General features: G+C 46.7%; 3 protein-coding genes across 5 annotated transcripts; 1 reads left to right on the forward strand and 2 right to left on the reverse strand.

Annotated features, from left to right (window-relative positions):
• Positions 1 to 94: 94 nt before the first annotated feature.
• LOC120642057 (MAP3K epsilon protein kinase 1-like) lies at positions 95 to 18,428 on the reverse strand. Of its 3 annotated transcripts, none has more exons than XM_039918442.1 (24): positions 17,814 to 18,292; positions 16,258 to 16,278; positions 15,712 to 15,785; positions 15,517 to 15,607; positions 15,354 to 15,437; positions 14,628 to 14,729; positions 12,794 to 12,925; positions 12,632 to 12,703; positions 12,449 to 12,552; positions 11,365 to 11,461; positions 10,913 to 11,254; positions 10,291 to 10,581; positions 10,132 to 10,176; positions 8,902 to 9,075; positions 8,738 to 8,821; positions 8,567 to 8,658; positions 8,384 to 8,467; positions 7,586 to 8,277; positions 6,169 to 6,560; positions 5,936 to 6,070; positions 890 to 1,296; positions 689 to 803; positions 357 to 571; positions 95 to 315 (listed from the first exon to the last, which is right to left on the reverse strand). In XM_039918442.1, exons 1-23 carry the CDS (start codon positions 18,123 to 18,125, stop codon positions 395 to 397), a joined length of 4,119 nt encoding a protein of 1,372 aa, XP_039774376.1. In that variant the 5' UTR covers positions 18,126 to 18,292; the 3' UTR covers positions 95 to 315; positions 357 to 394. The 3 variants fall into 3 exon arrangements, with proteins under 3 accessions (XP_039774376.1, XP_039774375.1, XP_039774377.1); XM_039918443.1 differs by having other exon boundaries at positions 119 to 571; positions 17,814 to 17,948; positions 18,066 to 18,428; XM_039918441.1 differs by having other exon boundaries at positions 95 to 571.
• A 2,780-nt stretch (positions 18,429 to 21,208) lies between these two features.
• Positions 21,209 to 23,212, forward strand: LOC120642061 (protein NRT1/ PTR FAMILY 2.13-like). Its single transcript, XM_039918448.1, has 2 exons — positions 21,209 to 21,420; positions 21,640 to 23,212. The coding sequence occupies exons 1-2, from the start codon at positions 21,223 to 21,225 to the stop codon at positions 23,140 to 23,142; spliced, it is 1,701 nt and encodes a 566-aa protein (XP_039774382.1). The 5' UTR covers positions 21,209 to 21,222; the 3' UTR covers positions 23,143 to 23,212.
• On the reverse strand, positions 23,178 to 23,925 carry LOC120642062 (heavy metal-associated isoprenylated plant protein 2-like). Its single transcript, XM_039918449.1, has 2 exons — positions 23,733 to 23,925; positions 23,178 to 23,616 (listed from the first exon to the last, which is right to left on the reverse strand). The coding sequence occupies exons 1-2, from the start codon at positions 23,815 to 23,817 to the stop codon at positions 23,291 to 23,293; spliced, it is 411 nt and encodes a 136-aa protein (XP_039774383.1). The 5' UTR covers positions 23,818 to 23,925; the 3' UTR covers positions 23,178 to 23,290.
• Positions 23,926 to 24,022: the final 97 nt, after the last annotated feature.

The following is a 24,022-nucleotide window of genomic DNA, read 5'->3' on the forward strand; positions in this document are numbered from 1 at the left end:
TCATGCTAGATAAAAGCATGATCCAGTCATTATCCTAGGACAAACAAGACCTGAACCAAGTGGTTAGATATGGCCACCAAACCAACAAGAAGGATATGGAAAAAAATTTACCAACACATTATACAGCAAAACAGGTCAACATGGCTTTTGTTTTGTTGTAGCGAGAAGTCTAATTTACAATTTCTTCACTAACATACGCTAAATATAAACAACCACGAATGACAACCACCATCTTATCCTGCACCAGAACGTTGAACCTTTCTCCCGATAAAAGAGGGATCAGGTACAACATGAGTCTGGTGCTCAGGTGAAACCATCACAGAAACAGAAAAGAAACCTTTTCCTCTTGGGCAAACATATACAACTTGAGAGGAAAATACATGACCCACCAAAATCACAAAACAGTGTTGACATGCAGCGCTTTCAACAATGAGGTGGCCATTTGTTTGACCAACACTTGTTGGCCACCGCGTTGCCCATCCCTGCGTTCTTCAATGAGATTTTGTAGCTTTTGGGGAAGGTCATTCTCTACTATGAGCTGCTTTGGTCGAGGATGGTGCTCATAGACAACCTGGAAAAGTTCCATACACCATAAAGTTCAGATTCTACATAACTACAAGAACCATTTTGTTGACAGAGTTACTAAAATGCAGGACCATTTGATCCAGCTATGACTTAGGTGTCAAACCTTTATGAGTTTCAGCAGAGTCAAGCGAGCAATAGCTTCTCGATGGTCAAGTCTTGCAATAAGCAATGTTGTCAAACCATTGGTGGCCATTGCAGTATTTAACCGAGAAGATTTCCTGCACAAGACATTGCGTACAATGTACTAATCAGTAATCTGTAGCATAATTGCAGACAATCAGGAAATGCCACCTTATATTCTTACGTGATTATCTTCAAGAAAGCATCCAATGTATGAACAAAATATTGTTCTGGGCAGTCTTGGAAGAATTTCACTAATTTCTGAATTGCCTCTTTCTTCAACAGCGCTTGTTCTACTTTTCTGTGATCATTATCATGAGCCAAACAAACAGAAATAGAATCCAATGCCGTGCATGCCCATGCATCATCCTCCAAAAGATTTAAGTACACATCTAGCCCGCCATGAGCCCTCAACTGCTCTCTAGAGTTGCGAGAAGCATGGGCCATATCACACAGCAAAGGCAGGGCATACTGCCTTAGGGGTGAGTCCGACATAACAAAATTCATCAAGTGAGGGATGATCCCATTTTCAGCTGCTTGTTCCTGTCTTCTTTTATTAATCTTGCAAAGGTTGAACAAAGCGTTGAGGACCTAGAGACAGAGTAGGGGTAGTTATTATGTGCTGAAAACATAAATAAACAGAAGGCAAGTTGTCCAAATGGTTCTGAGAAAATAGTTATTTGATAATAGTTATTTAACAAAAATCACTTTTCAACTCAGACTGTACCCATAAAACGTGCACAGCTACAAGCACATTGTCATTGCAAACAAAATGCCGTTCTGTTGCCTAAAACCTTTTCCAAATAGTCAGGTGATGGTTTGCTCCAACTTCGATTAGGCTATGTCGTGGCTCTGAATGGGAGGGCCACAGCCGGGTGGCGTAGTGCACCCGCCAAATCCCAGAGGATGGTTACTCGGGGAGTGCAAGCGATATCTCAGATCTACGCATCAAGCAAGCACACAAGAACACTCGGGGATTTTAGAGTGGTTCGGGCCGCCGGAGCGTAATACCCTACGTCCACTGGGAGTAGTATTGTTCTTGAGTCTGTGGATGAGTCTATCATCTGCTTCTAGTCCCCATTCGGACTTGAGTCCTTCTCTAACGGGCGTCTCCCTTTTATAGAGCAAGGAGGGCGCGTACACAGGTGTTGGGCCCCGACAGGTGGGTCCAACAAGGATGTATACTATACTAAATAGACACTAATGGAACTATAGCGATGGAGAATCTCTTGCCGGATACACTTCATCGTCTTGTAGACTCTCTGACCGAGGGGGGTCTTCTCCTGTCCCATCGGCGAGGCGCCCGTTGAGGTAGTGTAGGTTGCGGCGTAGACTGTTGGGTCTACCGCGTATGCGTTATGATACTCCGTCGCCGAGTTGTCGTGTCTAACTGGCGTGGCAGACTAACGCGCGTGGCGTGAGTGGTGCACGCAGCTGTTCTGTGCACCTTGGTAACGCGTGACCAACAGTACAGCCTGGCTAAAGTCTCCCCGGGCTCTGCCGTGGCAGAGCGCACTTAGCGTCTCCTGCATTGAATGCGGTAGGTGGGCAAGTCTTCCCGAGGAAGCTTGGCAGCCGTGCGCGCGTACCTGCGCCTGCGGACACGTGGCGGCTCCGGACCCCCGCAGGCGGGGTGTCTGTTCCCTCCCTGCTGAGGGGTCCGGATAGTATATGGGGGTCCGGGACCCCGTGAGAGGTCCGGGGCCCCCGGCTGTTTTTGGCTGAGTGCTCCCTTCTCTGGGACACGTGGCGTCACCGGACCCGTCCCAGAGCTGGGAGCGGGTCCGGGGCCGTTGGTCCGGTGAGATGGAGTCGGACCCCAGGGGTCCGACTGCTCAGCTCCTTTGGGCGTAGTTACGGATAACTACACGAGTCTTGACAGAGCAAGAGGGGGTACCCTAGTCCAGAGGTACCGACAGTGGCCCCCGGGCCCACCTCGGGAGAGGTACGAACCCGCAGGTGGGGCCATTATCATGACGCAATGCTAATTGCGTTGGCGTGACCATGTCGAGAGCGGGTGCTCCGGACCCCTTCAAGGCTGTAGCACTTGTCGTCAGGTTCAGGTACTAGAGTGCTCTCCATAGGGCGGCGAAGGTGCAGGCTTAGTGTACGGAACCGAGCTAAGCGGACCTCGAACTGCCCAAGTAGCAAGCACTACTTCCCCGGACCCGGATTCAGGCGACCGTGGCGAGCGGTCTCCGCCGGAGCGGGCCACCGGAGTGGACTTGAGTCGACCGTGGCGAGCGGTCTCCGCAGGTGCGGGCCACCGGAGTGGACTTGAGTCGACCGTGGCGAGCGGTCTCCGCCGGAGCGGGCCACCGGAGTGGACTTGAGTCGACCGTGGCGAGCGGTCTCCGCCGGAGCGGGCCACCGGAGTGGACTTGAGTCGACCGTGGCGAGCGGTCTCCGCCGGAGCGGGCCTGACGATCCCATGAATTATACCACCGGATCTTGCAGCAAGGTGTAGGAAACCAGGCCTTATACTAGAAAGGAGCCCGGGACCTCTAGGGACAGCAGACTCGGATACTAGGGGACTCGTAACAGGGCAGGGAAGTACGTAGGCTTAGGGTACATTACCAGGCTAAGCTACGCGGAGCTTCTCTACCCCAGGATACGGCACCACTTCTCCTGAGCAGGTCCCTAGGGGTCCGAACTGCCTTCCAGCTAGAAGGAGTGTCCCCACCTGACCACAAGCCAGCAACTCAACTTAGATCGTTACTAACCAAAGTAAAGACTCCGTACGGAAGAATGAAAACATGCAGGCGGAACGGACAAGTGTTATTAAGTTAATGTAAAGATAGGACTGAGGAAGCAAATCTCCTTCATTATTTGATTCGTGGTATACATCAGAGGTCGGGATTACGAGGGCGGACCTCTACCGCTCTGGACCACTTGCTGGTGTCGCCTGTTTGTGCGATGAAGCCAAAGGTCGGGTTTACAAGGGCCGACCTTTACCGCTCTGGACCACACGTAGGCACCATATCATTACAAAGGAGAAACTAACTCAATCCTATCTAGTGGTAACCTACAGCCGTCGCTCCGTGAGGCATGCACGTTCCTGGCCGGAGTGGAGCTACCACCTTGAAGGTTCTTCTCGGCCGTCGGAGGCGAAGGCGTCCTGGACGTGCTTGTACAGCATCATCCAGCATCACCTCGGGAGCTTGCAGGGCTCTTCCCAGCACAAGAATGGTCCCATGCTTAGATAGCATGGGAACAAATTCTTTGGCTTTGAATGGGAGTGGCCCTGCCGTTGCCAGCTGCCGACGGAAGCCAGCCCGATGGCCGCTCAAGGTGAGCTAAAGCCAGCTTGACACCCTGGCGCAGCGGAAGGACAGGCGCTCGTTTGGACGAGCACGGAGCGTGGAGAAGGGCGGTCGTTCGCCGGCTCCACCTTGGTGCTGGCACTGGGCCCCCGCGCCTTACGGCGGGGGTCGAGGCCTGTCTGCAGCAGCACCGAGAGAGGCCTGAGCCAGACAGGGGAGAAGGCGACCGTCAACATCCCCCGAGCCATGGCCATCAGCTCCAGGCTCCATCTTGAGGGGAAGCCTTGAACCGACGCCATGCCGCTGCCGGGGAATCCTGGCGGTTGCTTGAGAGGAAATCTTGAGCCGACACTGGGGTGCTTGTAGGGTGACGCACAGCAGGCGTCGCCCCTGCACGCTATCGTGCCGGCTCTGAGGTGTCGCAGTGGCGACGCACAGCAGGCGCCGCCGCCATGCGCCACCGCACCGAGGACACTGCTGCCTTGGTGCTGGGGCATGCGGCGCAGGTGGCGCCGTGCCCTTCTTCATCTTCTCGTCGTCGTTGCAGAGGATGAGCTCAACCTCAGAGACGAGGAAGTGAGCGGAGATCTGACCGACGCTTGCACCTTCCCCACGGACGGCGCCAAATGTCGTGGCTCTGAATGGGAGGGCCACAGCCGGGTGGCGTAGTGCACCCGCCTAATCCTAGAGGATGGTTACTCGGGGAGTGCAAGCGATATCTCAGATCTACGCATCAAGCAAGCACACAAGAACACTCGGGGATTTTAGAGTGGTTCGGGCCGCCGGAGCGTAATACCCTACGTCCACTGGGAGTGGTATTGTTCTTGAGTCTGTGGATGAGTCTATCCTCTGCTTCTAGTCCCCATTCGGACTTGAGTCCTTCTCTAACGGGCGTCTCCCTTTTATAGAGCAAGGAGGGCGCGTACACAGGTGTTGGGCCCCGACAGGCGGGTCCAACAAGGATGTATACTATACTAAATAGACACTAATGGAGCTACAGCGATGGAGAATCTCTTGCCGGATACACTTCATCGTCTTGTAGACTCTGACCGAGGGGGATCTTCTCCTGTCCCATCGGCGAGGCGCCCGTTGAGGTAGTGTAGGTTGCGGCGTAGACTGTTGGGTCTACCGCGTAGGCGTTATGATACTCCGTCGCCGAGTTGTCGTGTCTAACTGGCGTGGCAGACTAACGCGCGTGGCGTGAGTGGTGCCAGCGGCTGTTCTGTGCACCTTGGTAACGCGTGACCAACAGTACAGCCTGGCTAAAGTCTCCCCGGGCTCTGCCGTGGCAGAGCGCACTTAGTGTCTCCTGCATTGAATGCGGTAGGTGGGCAAGTCTTCCCGAGGAAGCTTGGCAGCCGTGCGCGCGTACCTGCGCCTGCGGACACGTGGCAGCTCAGGACCCCCCCAGGCGGGGTGTCTGTTCCCTCCCTGCCGAGGGGTCCGGATAGTATATTGGGGTCCGGGACCCCGTGAGAGGTCCGGGGCCCCCGGCTGTTTTTGGTTGAGTGCTCCCTTCTCTGGGACACATGGCGTCATCGGACCCGTCCCAGAGCTGGGAGCGGGTCCGGGGCCGTTGGTCCGGTGAGATGGAGTCGGACCCCAGGGGTCCGACTGTTCAGCTCCTTTGGGCGTAGTTACGGATAACTACACGAGTCTTGACAGAGCAAGAGGGGGTACCCTAGTCCAGAGGTACCGACAGGCTATATAAATTGCATACTGGCTATGTAATAAAGGCATCAACTTCGCTTATTTACACATACATAATACCACAAGGCCACAGCACCCTCTGACTTAAGAGAAGTAGACCAAGACTCCAACCAGCTAATATAGAAACATGGACCGCAACTTAATTTCAATAATATTGACTCAAAATGCTTCACCACATAAAAACGAAAAGGACATGCTAGCTGGTCCAATTTTCTTCCCCTAGTAAGCATGCTCAGATAAAACAAAGAAGTGCGCACCTCACTATGTATTTGATATACCAGAGGTCCATCATGAAGTTCAAGAATCGGTATCAGATGCTTGATTGCATCTGTGCGTTGAAGTGTCTCAAGACAATTGGGATCACCAGACAAATGATTAATACACCTAAGAATCTGAACAAAAAGAACAAGCAGTTCCATAACAGAAACAATAAGGAAAAAGAAATCAGTCACATGACCAAGTAGATAGCAGAAACAATCAAATGCTTTACCTTAAGAAGAATAGGAGGTTCTATCTTGTTGAACATCTGGAAAATTCGTGCAAGAAGGCTTTGGCTGGCCATAAGAGATTTCACCACTGTGTCTGCTTGCGCAAACTCCAAAAGAAGATCAGTCACTTTCTCAAGATACTCACGTGCAACATCTGCGCTCATGGAAGAGAACATCTGAGCTAATGGACCAGATGATGTTGTACTCCCTGGTCTTAAATTGAGCACTCCTGATCCAGATAACACACCAGATGCTGTTTGCGATGCAGCTCCAGAAGTAGATGCTCCTTCATTAGATACACCTGCTGAAGGTGCATATTTCATACTTTGAACTCTGTTTGAATCTTTTACACTAGAATCAATATGGCCATTTTCCCTTCCATGTCTAGAGACCTCTGCATGAAGTTCAAAAATCAGTTTGTTAGAAATTAAAGAGGTCTTGGGCCATAGCATCAAACATTTCCATGCTACACATGGATGATTCCTCTGTACTAAAAATACTGGTGATTTACATAAGCGAAACCAAGGACTGGAAATTAATTTATCCTTTTCTTTCCCTCAAACATGTAGGATGCCCACAGAGAGTAGCACCTGGCACCATTCACAGAACCATGCATGAAGAGTGCCCAGGCCCTAGGGTGGCACTATTCACAGAACCATGCATGAAGAGTGCTGATCCTTCCTCAATAAACACAGGCTTCCTACCACTTAAAAGATATAAGGGGCACTTGAAACATTTGGGGGAAAAAAAGGGACCTGAGCAACAAAATAATCCAACCGCAAGGTCCTAAGTACATTGGCTCCAAATTTGCAAAGGAAAGCAGTACGTAAATAATTGAAGCAAGGTACACAAGTAATACAGGAGATGTGAAAAGTCAGTGACTATTCCTCTGAAATATTTCGATACAGTGGCTATTCTCTGTTCCGGTCTTGGACAGAAGTACTATAGGTCTATAGGCTGAGAGTTTTTTTTTCTTCTCTTTGTGTCCCTTTAGTCAATCCTTTTTACTTGTCTGTAACTAGAGGTGGATATTAATACTGTGTCTCTTTTTTTTCAGTTGATTGGGAACTTGTTAGGGGAAAGAAGGTATATTGGAACCAGAAAGAAATGGCAAATCTCAATGATGAGATTCTGGAACTCTGACATCCAAATGTGGTATTAACATAAATGGAAAGAACAAAGAAATGATAAGTTAAGAATACGATGGGATGATGAATAAAGGAAGATGCAGAATGGTAATATTCTAGTGTAAGTTTTTTTGTCCATGTGTAACAAAACCAAAAAGTTTAGCATTTGATTAACAGTAAATATCAGAAAAGAGGAGTCAAACATAGAGTAAACTGCTTAAGTGACAGAATGCACAATGGGTGGATGCACCAATATGCTAAAGTCTGAAATAAAGGGCACAGAATAAAGTACCAGCAAATTCCGCCATTATTAAGTCAAGTTCACCGTTTGTCTTCCTCTCTGTTGACGCGTGTAATAATGGCAAAATGGTTTCATGCCTTCCCAATCCAGATAAGTGGTGAACGTAATCAAGTTGTCCAGATACATGTCGAGAAGGCGGTTCTTTCTCCAACAAACTCAATAGAGGCCGGACTTGGTCATTTTGACCACTATTATGACCATTTGAAACTAGTTCTATGTGCTTCGGTGATCTATCTGTAGATGTTCTTCCTGCAGAAACACTAAGCCTCGGTGTCCTAACCAAGTCATTCTCGTTCCTTTCTATGTTACCAACACCAGTTTTATCACTAAACCTAGGAGATGACGAGGAATCGATTAATATATGGTGCTTATCTGTATCTGCTTGTAAGGATTGCAGAGAACCAGATGAGTGGTGATGATCCAGCCTTGCTTTGGAATTTTCAATAAATGAAGGGTCTAATTGACCAGATCTTCGTCGGGGGGTTGAGCCATTTTGTGTAAACAAAGCACCTGACCCTGAGATGGAAGCAAATCTTGTTGCTTCATTCAAGCTATGAAGAGTATTCACCAGCCTAAGAAGTATCCCATTTTTTGCCGCTATACGGCAGAAATCATTTCTCAGAGTTGAATGCTGTAGTTTGAAGACCTGCCATATGCCATCAATCGCAAGATGAACCATATCCCTGCATTTAGAATATATTCCGGCATTAGTTAGATACAAGCATTTAAACAATGAATACACAAGAAAAATCTGAAGGGAAGATTTATGTCAACAATCAGCAGACTTGCCTGTATTTTGCATAATCAGGCTCCAAAAAGCTAACCAAAACAGGGATCCCTTGGCATCCAATGAACATTTGCAATGTCAAGGTGCTGGAGATGGAAATTAAATATTAGTAAACCAGAGCATATTCCCTCCACTTTTTTATTAACATAAGAAACCATCAACTATGTCGGAGTAAAAAAAAAGACCTGGCCTGACAAAGCTGCTGAAGAAACAAGGATGCTTGCACCCGAACATCCTTTGGACGATTTGGCTCCGCAAAATTCATTACCACTGGAATCTGCAGATAGTTTTTTAAATATCAACTATCACTCCACAAGAGTATGGAGGTCATGAATTGCATGGGAACAATGTCTTACAAGGCCAACAAGGCACGCATTTTCTAGGAAGCCTGTATTATCTTTTACAATGTTGTTGATGAGCTGCAGAACAGAGCTTAAAATCTACAAAAAGTGTAAACAGTCAACTTTTCAGTGTAAAGAGCAAGAAAAAAGCTTGTGAAACCAAAGTAAAAAGTTCATACACGGTTTTTGGGAAGTTCAAGGAGTTCCATTAGCGGGAGGAAACCATTCTGTGTCACATAAATCTGTTTTTGCCCAGGCCGGTGACTGAAGTATAATAGAAGCTTTTGGCACGCTGACAATATCACATCTTCACTTTCCCCAGGTTTCAGTTGTGCTACTATTTTGCTGTATTCCTACAAAAATTGAGGAATGAAGGGTATTTCAAGCTCAAGCTGGAAGTTAGAAATGTATGTTAGCAAACTGTACCTCGCAGGAAATAGTCTAAAAGTCAATCTGAAGTGCCACTACACTGAGTAGATTGGCCGGCTGTTCTTATTTAGGAGGGGCAATAGTAAAGTTTTTTAGTGAATAAGATACCCACATACTGTGATTTCAAATGCAAATACCGTGTATTTCAAACAGAAAATAGTGACCTAAATAGTAATGATCATGCAATCAACCAACAGGGTTTGGACAAGAATCATCAACATTTCCAGGCTTAAACAACTGACAGCAACCAGCAAGTTTCTAAGAGAACAGATAACCATCACCAGGATCCATAATAAATGCCATACTACCAGCACAGGTGACATATATACAAGATATACTCCCTCTGTTTCACCATATTCATCCATGGTCTCAGGAGAACACATTCCATAATGTTTGTAAATTGAGGATATGAATGATGTAGTTATGGTGATGTTTTCACTCCCTACCCTAATTAAATGCTCCAATCGAAGAGAAATTGTTGTATCATGACATTAAATAGGGTTATAGACAGTCATTTCATATTGATTTTTGTCTTAAAGCTAGTACTTCCTTGGTCTGTGCACATGGTGTGCTATGGACAAATATAATGAAACGGAGGAAGTATATTTATGGGATCGTAAAGGTTGACCAAGACCATTGCCAAACCATGGTTCTAAGGCGGTATGGTAAGGCGTGGCAACCGACTCAATTCATATTGCCAGCACTTTAAGTTAAAGCAATAAAACAATGGGCCGTCGTACATGTATTAGCATCTCAAGAGAAAAGGGAAACAAAACAGGAGAGATTGGGCTTTCCTAGACTATCCAGCTCATCACCATATTTAGCCACCACAGCTCATCAGCAACGCCTTGCGCCCTCGAGGCACCTTACAGCCTAGAAGACGCTTTAAGAAACATATGCAAAGTATTTATATGGGTTTTTACAAACATAGACAGCAGTTGAAGAACGTGTTGTGGTAGTAGAAGGAAGCGATAGCACACCTGCCAAGGGAAAAGACTCTCTCCAGCAATGTTGTCACCGAAACCCTGTAAATGTTGTTGATAATACCATCAAAATCTGAGCTAGGTAAATGGAATTTCATCTATTTTACTACCAAAGGAAGGCATATATATAGGATAATGGTAATGTTAGTACAGTACCTGCGCATCAATATCTTGTAGTCGATCTGCAATTTCAATTAGTTTCCCACCATTTGTGGACTCGCTATCATTTTCCTTTTGCTTCTCTGCTACCCTGGCGTTGAGCACCTTTGCAAAGTCATTTGATACACCATTATATGGAAGTTCATGGCTGGTAGTTGATGTTGAAGCTTCAGCTCCATAATTGCCCTGTTTGTCGATTGGTGGAAATAAATCTTCCAATGAGGCATCTCCAGGTTTGTCACTAAATCTACTCAGCTCTTTCGGCACCTCAACTGAAGGTTCAACCACCTGTCAAGGCAGGATACATTTAACTCCCAATAATAAGAAAATCAGTTCAAGACCTTGATAGTGAAACAAATGGCAGCCTAACTGCAATAAAATTTGATTAAAGGGTGGCAATTGTAACCTAAACCAACTTGACAGGATCATGCATAATCCCATCCTGATCCTTCACCCAGACAATACAGTTCAAGTATTTTCACTCTTACACTTCTTTTTTGACTTCTCCCACTTCCACGTGTACAACAAATGGTTGGCTAAGCAATTGCATGTAGAGTGCATAAAGTAGAAACGCATGTATAATAGTGACTCCTTAAAATGCTATGCAGAAAGATCTCACCTTTTGGTAGTCAATATTCTGTCTTCCAGCCTGAAAGGAGAACACATCACCATCCTCAAGACTTGAACTTGCTTTACTTTCAGGCTCAATCTTACTTGGCTGGCCAACTTGCACTTCATGTGCCATCACTTTGCCATTCAAATCAGCGTCCCCAGATGAAGCTTCCACTGGTAGCTTCTCATGTAAAACTAATGTCGGATCTTTATTAAGAACTATGTTATCTTTCATAACTGCCAGATTGTTTGAGCTACCGCCCTCGGTAGGTTTTAAATTTCCATCAGGAAGCTCATCAGGCTTATTTTGTGCAGCAGATTCCAGAATTGGTTCTTTTCTCCCATTTTCCTAGAGCAGTATAAACAAAAATAGTTTATAATTTGCAAGCCTTATATAGTTGGTCCACTGCAGAATATTATGGAGGATCACACCCTGAGCTAGAAATTCCCTTGTGTTACCTGCTCAACGTTAGAAGTGATAGGTGTTTGAGAATCTCCTGGTGTGCAAAAACCAGCGCTATTATGGACACTTCCTTCATCATCCCCATCAATGTTCCTGATTGTACCAAAAGAAGAATTAAAATATCTTCTCAAGGTCACTATAAAAAGAAGGATCAAATAATACATGGAAAACCAATCTAGACAATATAAAAACCATAGATTTTGTGATATATTATGAAGCAAAAGTCCAATAATTAGAACTAGAATGGGCAGGGAAAGGGCTAATGTTATGGCAGCAAGCTGGGCCTGTATGGGCTGAGTAGAGCCCAAAAGGGAGGCCCGCGGTACTGTTCATGCGGCTACAGTATGCGTGAACAGTACCCCGTGGGTGATTAGGGTTTAGCTAGGGCACCTAGTCTATAAAGGTGGCCTGAGTACTAGGGTTAGAGTTATCGAAGAATAGAACCAGCTGATGGAGAGAATAGTGGCTTGTATTCCTCCAACCCTAGATGGGTGGGTATATATAATACCTATACATGGGCCTCTAGATGGGCCTCTATACACATGGGCTCAATATACACCAACACCAGCCTTAGGCGGCCTGTTCTTCGGCGATCTGGCCGGGTTTCCTGCCCGGCCAGACGTTCTAGTCTTCCTGATCTAGTCAATCCATAACAGCTAAAGTCCATAGGTGTTTGAGAAGCCAAATCAAGCAGTAGCAGAGCCAAAATCAAGGGGCAGTAAGTGAAATCTGGAGGTGCGGCTTGTAAAATCGTATTGTGGTGTTTCAGATGGTCACACAAGAGAGGACTGGCAGGAAGGAAAGCAAGCTCAAGCAGCGGCTTAGGCGATGCTCCATGCCGTACTCCCACAGCCGTGTGACACCTTGGTCGTTTGGCATCAAGCTGTAGATTAGGCAATGCTGTGACAACTATGTGCGGGACTTGCATAAATAAACGGCCATCATATAGATCTTTGTAAATCTAGCAATACTTAACAAATGTGTCTACAGAAGTTTTCTCTATACTGCAATGCAGAAGCGTGTAAAAGGTCAAATTATGAAATCACCATGAAGTTCGTACTTTTCTAGCCCATTATATACCTCAACGGAGTAGGTTGCCGAAGGGAAGCAGGCAAAGCTCGTCTTGAGTTTTGCAACCATGGATGCATCAACAATGTCTTCGCGTCAGGCCTTTGCATTGCATCCTACAGTTGTTTTGTTAAATCAGGACATGTAACTAAAGAATATTACTCAAGTTCTCAAATAACATATAAATAACAGTACCTTTTGGAAACATTGCCGGAGAAAATCAGTAATCTCAGGAGACAGACCCTCTGGTATTGGTGGATGCACATCCTATACAAAATAAATAGTATTCTCATATAGCAGAATAAAGAGTCGCTTGCAAACATGTAAGGAGATACAAAACAGCTGTATGCAACCTACCTGAACAATGCGGAACAGTGCAGGCATAGGCTGGAGATCGTAATATGGTGGGGCACATGTGAGCAACTCAATTACAGTGCAACCAACACTCCAGATATCAGAAGCAGCACAAACACCAGACATTTCGATGACCTAATTTAGTCATGTATTGGTAAGATGATGATGAATGAAATTCAAAAAATCCCAAACATTGTACAAATGCATTTATCACTGTGTTGAAAGATCATAGAAGCCACAATAGCAATTATGGCTGGGCAGAAAACCCAAAACCCGAGCCCGAAAAACCTGAGCCCGAACCCGAAAAACTTGAGCCCAAAAAACCCGAACACTAATACGGGTTCCAGCCCACGGTACCCGAAATTAGTACGGGTAATTCGGGTATTGGGCTACGGTACCCGAAATACCTGAGCTACCCGAAAAATAAGCCAGCCCATTAGCCCAAGTATGTTAGTTCACTGTATTTGTTGCAGCCCAGCCCACCACCAAGCCCCTAACCCTAGGCAGCAGACCCCGCGCCACCCAGACGGCCGTGGCGGCGCATCTGGACGGGACGCCGAAGCCACCCACCAGCCACCGGCGGCTCGAGTGTGCGACGGCCGACCTCCTCGTCGTCGAGCTGCAGGCCAGCAGTGCCTGATCTTCCCCTTCGCCACCGGCATCTGCCATCTGGTGCCAGCGCATCGCCGTTGCTGCCCGCCTGCCGCAAGTCCGCAGCTTGCTCGGGATACTGGCGTCCTATCCTGCTGCCCGCGACGGCAAGAGACGATTGGCCGTATTGGCCTGCTGGTCATCTAGGCAAGGTCTTCCACAGCAGCTAAGTCCATCGTGGATTTTTTGCTTATTGCTCCTATTCATCCTTGCCGTGGCGTGGATTGGTGATTAGCTTGTTCGTCATTCTAATTATTGCTGTTGTTCGTCCATTGGAGATCTGCAGTGTTGTATGCTTGAATTGATTGTTCTTTTATTGTTTCAAGTGCATATGTTCAAGCTTTCTTGCTGTATTTCTCCTCGCTAATACAAAAAACTGTGTTCTTCGGCTGGTACTATGCTACATGCGTTCCTCTTCTTGCTGTTATCTCGGGTAAATCGGGCTTACCCGAACCCGAACCCGAAATGTCGGGTACCCGAACTGTCGGGTTTTGTATTTTTTGGGTGTTTTTCGGGTATCAGTTTTCAAAACCCGAATTTCGAAAAACCCGAAAAGCCCGACCCGAAATTTTCGGGTTACCCGAACGCCCACCCATAATAGCAATCAATATTATGCTATAATCGTGTTAGCAACTTAGCAACTCTATTGGAGTATGATATGCAGTCAATAATGCAATTTTGCAATTTTACTCAGTTTAGTTGTCCTAGCTGAATATGTAAGTAAAACACTTCAGCCTGGAGTGGATCTTTTTACTGAACCTTGCGTACACGCATCCTTTAAAAATGTACAATATCGTGGCACCACTGCTGGACTTGCAAAACCGCCGTCATCACAAAAATCTCAATGCGTGTTGAAAGTCCAGAAGCAATGTAACATAATAGCACAGCACAAATAATTTCCACTGACATAATGATCATTGATCATCGAACTAATTCCCAATCAATACAACCCCACATAAAGAAATGGACATTCAACTTGATGAATAAATGCTAACTTAATGGTCGTCTTAATTTCTGTTCTACAAATTACGTCCACGGAATAGCTGGCCAGACAACCTTCAAGCCATTTTATAGTAAAACACACACAAATAAGATAAGAAAATACTTCAATATGTTAGTGACATAGTGCACAATAATTCAGCAGGAACATCATATTCAAGAACTAAAAACGGTTAAGCAATCAAACCTCAGGGGCCATCCAGTATGGAGTGCCGACCACAGAATGAGTGTTGATATCAGCTTCAGTCAATTTAGTGGCAACTCCAAAATCAGCAAGTTTGACAAGGCCCTAAACAAGCAGGTTACACAAATGAAGATATAGAGAAGAAAAGTGCTGTTATGATTATAAATGCAAGTTTAAAATTTAAATAGTAAGTCTGCTTATTTCGAAAGTGAGCAAATAATACATCTGAGAATAAAAATATTCTTATGTTGGTACATAGTGCTTTATATTTCCAAAAACAAGTAATAGGGATTTGTAAGTGGTATAACAGTAATCAGCGAAGGTAAACTGGTACAAGCTTATTATACAAAAATGTTGATGACACGTTGTGCTTAGGCTATATTGAGGCAGAAGGAACAACTACATTGACTATTAACAACTGCTCCCAAAATCAATGCTGGACCACTCTGCCATTGAGTCTGTATCTAGACTTGGGCACCTTTTCTTTCTTTCTTTTTTCATTGCATGACTTGTGTACTAAATTTTCCATGGTTTTATGCAATAGAATGCTTCCAACTATGATATTAAAAACTTCCTTCTTGGATCAGTGTCTTTGCACCTTAATGGGTTTTTTTCCAGTAACATTTAAACTTGAGAGAGTTTGCAATGTTTGTATTTCTATTTTACCATATTCAATGAGTGGAACAAACAATAAACCCTGGAAAATAAACTTATTATGCAACTATTAACCTCTTTGGTAGTCAATATATTTGCACCCTTGATATCTCTATGTATGACACCTTGTTCATGCAGGTAAACAAGACCTTCCAACACCTGGCCATGTAGAAACTGAAATCAGATAAAATGAAAAAAAAAAAAAAAGTAGTGGTGTTGCAGTCATCACATCAAGCACCTGAGCAATGTAGACAGCCACCAATGATTCAGGAAAAGGTCCAAATTTGTTTGGCTTGATAATATTAGCAAGTGAGCCATTCTCCACATACCTGCAATTACCCCCATGGCATTAGAAGTCTATAGCTTCCAAGTCAAAATTCACTAGATGCACCTCTACCCTGTATCAGGACATTTTTTAACAAGAATTGCTTACTCTAGAATAATATGGAGGTGGCTCTTTGTCTTCAGTGATCCAAGATACTTAACAATGTTTTTGTGATTGAGATTCTGCATATAGAACCAAAAGATTTAGAGTTCCGTAAAAGGTGAAAGTACATAAAATGATCGTGGTCTTGCTTCCAATTTTAGAACAATAGAAAATGCTAGAAACAAATACAGGAATTTTAGATTTCATACCACATTATTCCCAGATTTTATTGCCTTGTATATTGAATATTAAAAAATGTCTAGGGAGGGACTGGGTAAGATGCACCAAAGAATCAAAGAACTAAATAAAAGAACCTCAAATTTTCTAACAGTTTAAATTAGATAAAAGCAAGGATCTAGTGTGATTTTTATGTATTTACAGTAGCTAATGTGACTTCTACCTACATATCAGTAGAGCATGTAAAGGAGATACAAATTCTTATAAAAAAAAGATATTCGAAAGGGAGTAGATCTGTGCTAATTGAACAACAAAAATGTGGTGTTAACAGTAAATATGATAATATCTGAACAATGAAAAAACAAAAAGACTTACTTTCAGTAGGTCAATTTCTTGCTGAATATACACCACCAGCAAACCACGGAGATCATTGTGCAGAATTGTCAACATACGCAAAGAAAAAAACAATTAATTAGTAAGAGCCCTATGCTGCAGAGATACAAAAGCAATTGCGAAAAAGTAGTATTCACCAGAGGGGGGTGGGGGATTTTGACAATGAGACAGCTATATAGGAAATTCCGCGGGAGGGAGGGGGAGGGGGGGTATACTAGAAGAATGCAAAAAAATGACAACTTCGAACTTCCTGAAACTTGGTGAACTGCAAAGAATAAAGCAGCAATCTGCCAGTGCATCCTGAGACCCATGACGAAGTACTTATGTAGCTTATTGTGCAACAGTATGTCAGTCCACAAAAAATTACAGATGCATTAGTTATACTCAAAAAGGAAAATGAAGTTTCCGGTTCCGGTTCAAAAAGGAAAATTACAGTATGTCAGTCCACAAAAACTGTAAATAGTGCATACATACATATTTCAAAACAAAACATCAACTTCTGAATGATACATGCATCAATGCCAAAATGGAGGAAAATATAACTGCATTAGTGTCCACTTCCACAAAATAGCCCGAACATGTAACGCTATTTTAGATATTAAATATTTGCCAAACACCTAAAGACCTGGATTAGATGAACAGCGTGTCAATAATTGCTGCCAATCCACCCAGTTATGCAACCAAGTGATAAATTTATTCATTGCAGGAAAGTTGCCAAGGTTTAAATCATCATGTGTCATTAGTGTGTGCAAAGGCATGTAAGGTCTGAGCAGTGTCAATTAGTTATGGTGCTGAAACTGAAGAAAAGATCTTGTCCTCATGAATAATGTGACAAAACAAAACGGCCGTTATCGTGTGTAGCAGCAAATTTGGAAATTAATTGGCACCTATCTCATGCATTGACGTAATAACCAAGTCAATTGCATTAAACAACAGTTGTGGGCATTGCCATTTGAAATATCATTTTTCAGGTCAGATATCCCGCTGCTAGTAACAGCCTCAAATAGTGCTTACTTTATGTCCTGAGTCATGTTTCTTATGAAAATAAATCCAAAACAATATTATGTCATATATGTTATAAGGAAACACATACCATACGTTCCCCCACGCATACGACAATTAATATCTCAACGGCTCCATATATGCTTGCAATCGACAACATATAACGAACTTGCTACATGACCAATCAGCATGGCAAAGCCAAAAACACAGATAACACGTGTCTTTAGCTTCAACTACAATTTCAAGTTTGAACAGACCTTATAGGAAGCTTGCTTACAAGTCCACATGAGTAAGCTAGCAGAACTTAGCCCTAGCCCCTAGGGTACAATTTCGTATCATGCTACTGAAAAAAAAAGTGCGCTACCAAACAGCAAGCAGCATAGCTCAAATTTCTAGTGGCATTTTATAGCGGTTGAGGCTACTGCTGCTGTTGTATGTCAGACAACACAGCAAAACCACATTTCGTGCAATTCCACAAATTTGCTGATCGGCACTTGCTATGCATGACAATATAAGCCCAAATAAAGGAAGCTCACCATTATTATGTTGAGATCCTCCTGCGGGATGTTCTCCAGCGAGACCTGCTTGATGGCCACGAAGTCGCCATTCTCCAGGTCAAGTCCCTTGTACACTCGGCCGTACGCTCCCTTCCCTATCTCATCTCCAAGCATCTGCACGCGCGCGCGCACAAGCACAGTGAGTGATAGGAGCGCACCCCCGAAAAAAATTCCGACCGCACAAAACACGAATTCCCCAGGATCTGAGGGGGGAAGCGCGAGGGTACTCACGTATTTGTTGTCAAGCGTCTTGGATTTGTGGAACTGCGCATTGTGCTGCCTCGACGCCATCTGGTCGCCGCCTCCGTGGCACGGGCCCGGGCGCCGGCGGCCGCGGCGGGGGCGGGCGGATCAGCAGTCACCGGCGGCGTCGCGAGCTCCAGGCGGGGGCCATTCAGCTTGCTCTAGGGTTTGGGTGGGGAGGGAATTGGAGGATGAGGGCAGCAGGAAGACGAAGGAATGGATACGGAATGGATCCGATTTTATACAGGGGGTGGGCCCTTGGAGTTGGCGGAAGCCAACGAGGATGTTGCAGGGATAAGCGGGGGCAACGACTGTCAATTAGCTGTCATCAACTCTAGCGCTTCATCCGGCGGGGCCCGTTGAGGGCTTGTGATCAATGTATATCTCGACGCCTTTTTCGCAGTCTCATAGAGGACGCAAGATCACTGGCATGGTTGGAAATAGCCTGCTATAGCCTCGCTATAACCTGTTAATAGTTTTTTAGGAGATCTACCGCTACGCTATATAACATTTGTCCGCTATATCCGCTAAAGGAGGTTTTATGAGATTTAGTCATGCTAAATGCCCGCTAAATAGGTTTTTGTGAGACTTAGCAGCGTTAAATGTCAATTGGGTACTGTTGGGTAGTTAAGAGACGTGTTAGACTCAAATTTTAGATGTTAGACCAACAATACTTATAATTTGTATGAGATTATTTATTATTTTATCATTCCGCTAAATGAATACTTATAATTTGTATGAGATTATTTATTATTTTATCATTCCGCTAAATGATTTAGTTTTCGCTATAGCTATTCTATAGCTTTTAGTGAAGGTTACCGCTAAACTTCATAGCCCGATATTTCCAATCTTGACATGCCATGAACATCACTTGCTCGTTTTTTTTAGAAAAAAAAAGTCTGATCTGCCGCAGCGTTTGTGCTCCAGGCCTCCAGCCGCTCCAGGCTCCAGCGCATAATCTCCGCCGACGAGAAACTGCCCTCGCTCCGCCCGGGGGGGGGGGGGGGGGGGGGCCTTCGGCCTTCCACCTCACAGCCGTGCATCGTCACTTCCCACGCAACGCCAACGCAGGCCGAAACCCTGAAACTGTGGGCTGCGCGCGGTAGCTGTGCTCTTCAGTGCCTAACTGGAGCAGTACTGAAGTTCAGAACAGATCGAGGGGAGGCCACACCTGTACCCGTTCCTCGTGGCGGCTAAGGTTTGGACACAAAATAAGCGTGTTCGTTAAGGTCAGCCATAATCGAAGACCAAGCTCTGAATCCGGTCGTCAGGTGATCAACACAAAAGGGAATAGAAAAAAGTCTGATTTAAACTATCACAAAATTTCAATTTCCAACTTTTAACTATAAAATCTGATATCGGAGACCATTCAATTGCCGAAACCAGATAAATTTTGCCCTTTGAGTGGTATAGGTATCAGAAGTTTTGTAAAAATGAAACTTATCTAGTGGCACTCTCCTTGTTAGTTATTTGGATCTATTTTGTTATATTCGTATATTTGGTTGTTTGTAGTTATGTCTATTATTTTTTAACAAATAAGATTCAAATAGAGCAATAATATATGGGTTACATTTTTAGAAAAAGGGTACTAGTTTCATGGTTTTGTGATTTAAAATGAATTAGTTTTGATTTTGCAGATATAATTAGAATTTTTAATATTTTTGTAAAAAATACAAAACCACATTTGAAATCACTCAAAGTGTCAAACTTGTCTGGTTTCGGACAACGGGATTGTTCTAGTTATCTGGTTTTGTAGTTATTAGGCAATTATGCCTGTGCGCTGCTACGAATAAAGTTGGTATAAGTATTAGATACATATTAGTATTCATGTGTTATATTAATTTATAAGGAGCTACGTGATCGAGTCATGGACGGAGGGGGTTGGTATGACTCGCATACGAGATGGACTAAGTCCCACCTGTCAATAACACAAACGGACCAAACCAACATACCAAACCAAAAAATTGGGTGGAAATTTTACTCGCTTTAGTAATAGGTATAAAAAAATTGAAAATCAGACTTTTACAATTGTTTCCATAGTTTAACGGTGTGAACCCAACTTTTGCCAAATAATTGATTCGGACCATACTACTCCCTCTGTTCCAAATTATAAGACATCCCAAGAATCTTGGAGAGTCAAACAATCTCAAGTTTGACCAAAATTATAGAGAGAAATATAAAGATTTATGATATCAAATTGATGTACTATGAAAATATAACTAATAAAGAATCTATTGGTACTTAGTTTATATAATAAATGTTATTATTCTATTATATAAATTTGGTCAAATATAAAAAACTTTGACTCTCCAAGATTGTTGGAATGTTTTATAATTTGGAACAGAGGGAGTATGATTGTATTATATAAACGAACCTTACCTGCTATTATACTTGAAGCCGGATCTAAGCAGGTTTCTTAGCGTTGACTCGCTCTACGCACTGCACTTTTCCAGACATCTATGCTAGTAGCATTACCCCAGCTGCAACTCCCCCGCATCCTCTGCTTCCGAGTTCCAACAGAGCACGAACCTCCCAAGCTTCCTGCCCAACAAGTCCGCACGTGGTGCAGGGAGAAGCCCGCAGGAAGCAGCTGGGTGAAACCTGAAGAGGCGAAGGCCGTAATCGCCTGCTTGATTTTTCTCCAGGAACGCCCAGTACAAATACTGATCCCAGCAATCCACCTCCGGACACATGTCGGATGGAGCGTCGGAGACACAACAACCGTAACCTTTTGCCCGAGCTGCAACAGCCGGCCAGCGCGTAGAGACGAGCGAGGGTGGACGGTCGGAAGCACCACCCATGGCCTCGGGCAGCCTGCACCGGCGACAGGGGGCCAGCGGCCTCGCCGTGGGAGAGGCTGCGGGCGGCGGCGGGAGGAGGGCGAGAGGGTGGCGAGCCGTCGCCTTCATCATCGGTCTGTCACTACGTTTTTATAGCTTTACAAGTTATTTTTCAAATAGAGTGAGTGGAGACGTCAGAGACGTAGACGCTCCTACGCAAATATATGCATATGTAGTTTTTAAAGAGAAAATAATATTTTAAATGCACATGTAGTTGTATAAATGGAAATCTTATATACATGCATTTCACTCGCTTTCCTTTTTTGTGCGTGGATGCATATGCAGGGGTCTACGCGGCAAATTATATGGCGGTCAATGCATTCAGCTTTTCCCTCACGAGTTTTCTGATCGGCCGTTACAATATGAAGGCGAATACCGCCACGAACGTGAACAACGTCTTCTCCGGCACCTTCAATTTCTCGCCCGTGGTTGGAGCCTTCGTCGCCGATGCGCTATGGGGAAGATTCAGGACCCTGCTGTTCGGAACTGCCGTCGGAGTTATCGTAAGTTGTGATCAAAGCCACTACTCGTCTATTAGTTCATGCTCAGTAGTCCTTCGTCATTAGTACAATCGAACATTGAACAGCGTGGTTATCCCCAAACAACAAAGTGGAATTTGTCGAAATTTAAAACATTTGGCTAAAATGGCTTTGCTTTTGGACTCGATATCCATGGCGTATAAGATGGATCGATCGAATCTAACGCATCGCTGATGATGATAGGGAATGACGGTGATCACCCTGTCGGCAACTGTCCACCGGCTCAAGCCGCCGGCGTGCAGCCCGCTGGCCCGGCAGCCCGGCACGTGCGCCGCCCCGTCGGGGCTGCAGCGCGCCGTGCTCTACATCGGCATGGGGCTGCTCGTGGTGTCCGCGGCCGGCACGAACCCGACCAGCCTGCCCTTCGGCGTGGACCAGTTCGACGAGAGCGACGAGCGCCACAAGGGAGGGCTCGCGCGCTTCTACAACTGGTACTACGCCATCGCTATGGCGGCCACGTTCCTGGCGCTCACCGTCGTGGTGTACGTCCAGGTCAAGGTGGGCTGGGGCCTCGGCTTCGCCATCCCCACGGTGCTCATGGCCGCCGCCTTCGCCGTCTTCCTCGCCGGCGCCGCGGTGTACGTCTACGTGCCGCCCGAGGGCAGCATCTTCTCCAGCGTCGCGCGGGTGGTCGTCGCGTCGTGCCGCAAGTGGAGGCTCCGGCTGCTGCACCCCGACGACGCGCGGCGGCAGGAGGAGCTCCTGTACAACCCTCCCGCCGTGGGGAGCAACGGGAGCGGGCGCCGCGTGTTCAGGCTCCCCCTCACGTTGCAGCTCAGCTTCCTGAACAAGGCGGCCATCGTGACCGACGCCGACGAGATACGGCCAGACGGCTCCCCGGCGAGGCCGTGGAACCTGTGCAGCGTGCAGCAGGTGGAGGAAGCCAAGTGCCTCGTGAAGATCATCCCCGTATGGATCTCCGGCACGCTGTGGTTCACCGCGGTGGCGGAGCTGACCAACTACACGTTCCTCCAGGCGTCGACCATGGACCTCCACATGGGCAGGCACTTCACCATCCCGCCGGTGTCGATCCTCGCCGTGTTCTACCTCGCCGTGGCGCTCTCCGTACCCTTGTACGACCTGCTCATCGCCCGCGCCGCGCGGCGGCTCACCAAGGGCGGGCGCGGCATCACCTTGCTCCAGAGGCAGGGCGCCGGGCTGGTGGTCGGCGCGCTGGCGTTCGTGGTCGCGGCCGCCGTGGAGCGCCGGCGGAGGCGGTCCGCGCTGGCGGGCGGCGACGGCGCGTCCCCGCTGTCCGTGTTCCTCCTGGCGCCGCAGCTCGCCGTGTTGGGCGTGTCGGGCGCGTTCAGCTTGGTGGGGCAGACGGAGTTCTACAACACGCAGTTCCCGGACCAGATGCGCACGCTCGGCAACGCCGCCTTCTACTGCGCGCAGGGCATCAGCAGCTACCTGGCCACGCTCGTGGTCAACATCGTGAACGCGCGGACGAGGCGGCGCGGCGGGTCCGCCGGCTGGGTCCCCGACGACATCAACGCGGGGAGGATCGACTACTTCTACTACGCCATGGCCGTGCTCACCGCGGCCAACTTCGTCTACTTCCTCGTCTGCGCGCACTTCTACCAGTACAAGGGCGAGCAGGCCGCTGACTCCCCTGCCGGACCTGAGCCGGCACGGGTCAGTAATGGGAGCGCAGGCGAGAGCGACGCCGAGCTCCTAAAGACGTAGCAGTATACATATATTCCATATGACCATTCTTTGTATGTTCATCAAAATCATTTCTGATCTTGCTAGATGCATTAATAATAAATTTGATATCAAAATAAGCCACCATAGTTTAGTTTATTCTACCCTGGGTTTGAGTGAATCGAACCATTTACATGATGGAGCAAGGCGGGGGATCCTGCTCGTAGACTACTCTCTCCTGGTACCTGGGGCACGCAGGCCACGAGGGGACGTGGTGGACGAACACCGTGGCCGGCTGCTCGGGCGCCTTCTTCTCCGCGTCTGCCGACAGTTTCTTCTCGCCGGTCTTCTGCTGCTCGGGCTTCTTCTCCTCGGCCGGCTTGGGCGGCGGGCCGATGGTGACGACGGACGCGCGCCTCCCGGCCTTCCTCGCCTGCACGATCACGTCCACCGGGTCCACCGTGCCGGTCACCGTCATGGTGCCCTTCTCCGAGTCGACCTCGATCTTGTCAACACCTGGCCATCACCAAAGAATCATGGGTTGCATTGCGCTGCCGGAATCCATGTCACCCGACGCCGTTGCATTGCCGGAATTCATGTCGCATATGTAGTTGAAGCTGCCGGGATCGTACCTTGGAGGCCGGAGACGGCCTGCAGGACCTTGCGCTTGCATTTGGCGCAGGAGGTGTCCACCTTGAGCACCGTCACCTTCGACATGGATGCAGGATCCCTCGCCACTGATGCCTTTTTGTTCTGGCCTCGCAACGACGATGAGTGCCGGCAGGTGTTTTTTTGCTCCCTGGGGAGCTAAGCACAAATATTTCGGGTGGTTTTCTGGTGGTTGGAGGGACAAATTGGGTAGCTCATCAACCCCTGCCTGGAGAAGTCCAATCGGCGCGTCCTCGCATTGGTTGGCTGCTAA

Source organism: Panicum virgatum, chromosome 7K, assembly GCF_016808335.1.
Source record: "Panicum virgatum strain AP13 chromosome 7K, P.virgatum_v5, whole genome shotgun sequence".
NCBI classification, from domain to species: Eukaryota; Viridiplantae; Streptophyta; class Magnoliopsida; order Poales; family Poaceae; genus Panicum; species Panicum virgatum.

Coding starts and splice junctions, on each gene's coding strand:
- LOC120642057 (XM_039918442.1), bottom strand. CDS start 18,125: ATGGCGTCGAGGCAGCACAATGCGCAGTTCCACAAATCCAAGACGCTT. Junction 15,438..15,516: donor TGGCTGTCTACATTGCTCAG/GTGCTTGATGTG, acceptor CTACATGGCCAG/GTGTTGGAAGGTCTTGTTTA. Junction 11,462..12,448: donor CGGCAACCTACTCCGTTGAG/GTATATAATGGG, acceptor TGGTACAATCAG/GAACATTGATGGGGATGATG.
- LOC120642061 (XM_039918448.1), top strand. CDS start 21,223: ATGGCGGTCAATGCATTCAGCTTTTCCCTCACGAGTTTTCTGATCGGC. Junction 21,421..21,639: donor GAACTGCCGTCGGAGTTATC/GTAAGTTGTGAT, acceptor TGATGATGATAG/GGAATGACGGTGATCACCCT.
- LOC120642062 (XM_039918449.1), bottom strand. CDS start 23,817: ATGTCGAAGGTGACGGTGCTCAAGGTGGACACCTCCTGCGCCAAATGC. Junction 23,617..23,732: donor GGCCGTCTCCGGCCTCCAAG/GTACGATCCCGG, acceptor GGTGATGGCCAG/GTGTTGACAAGATCGAGGTC.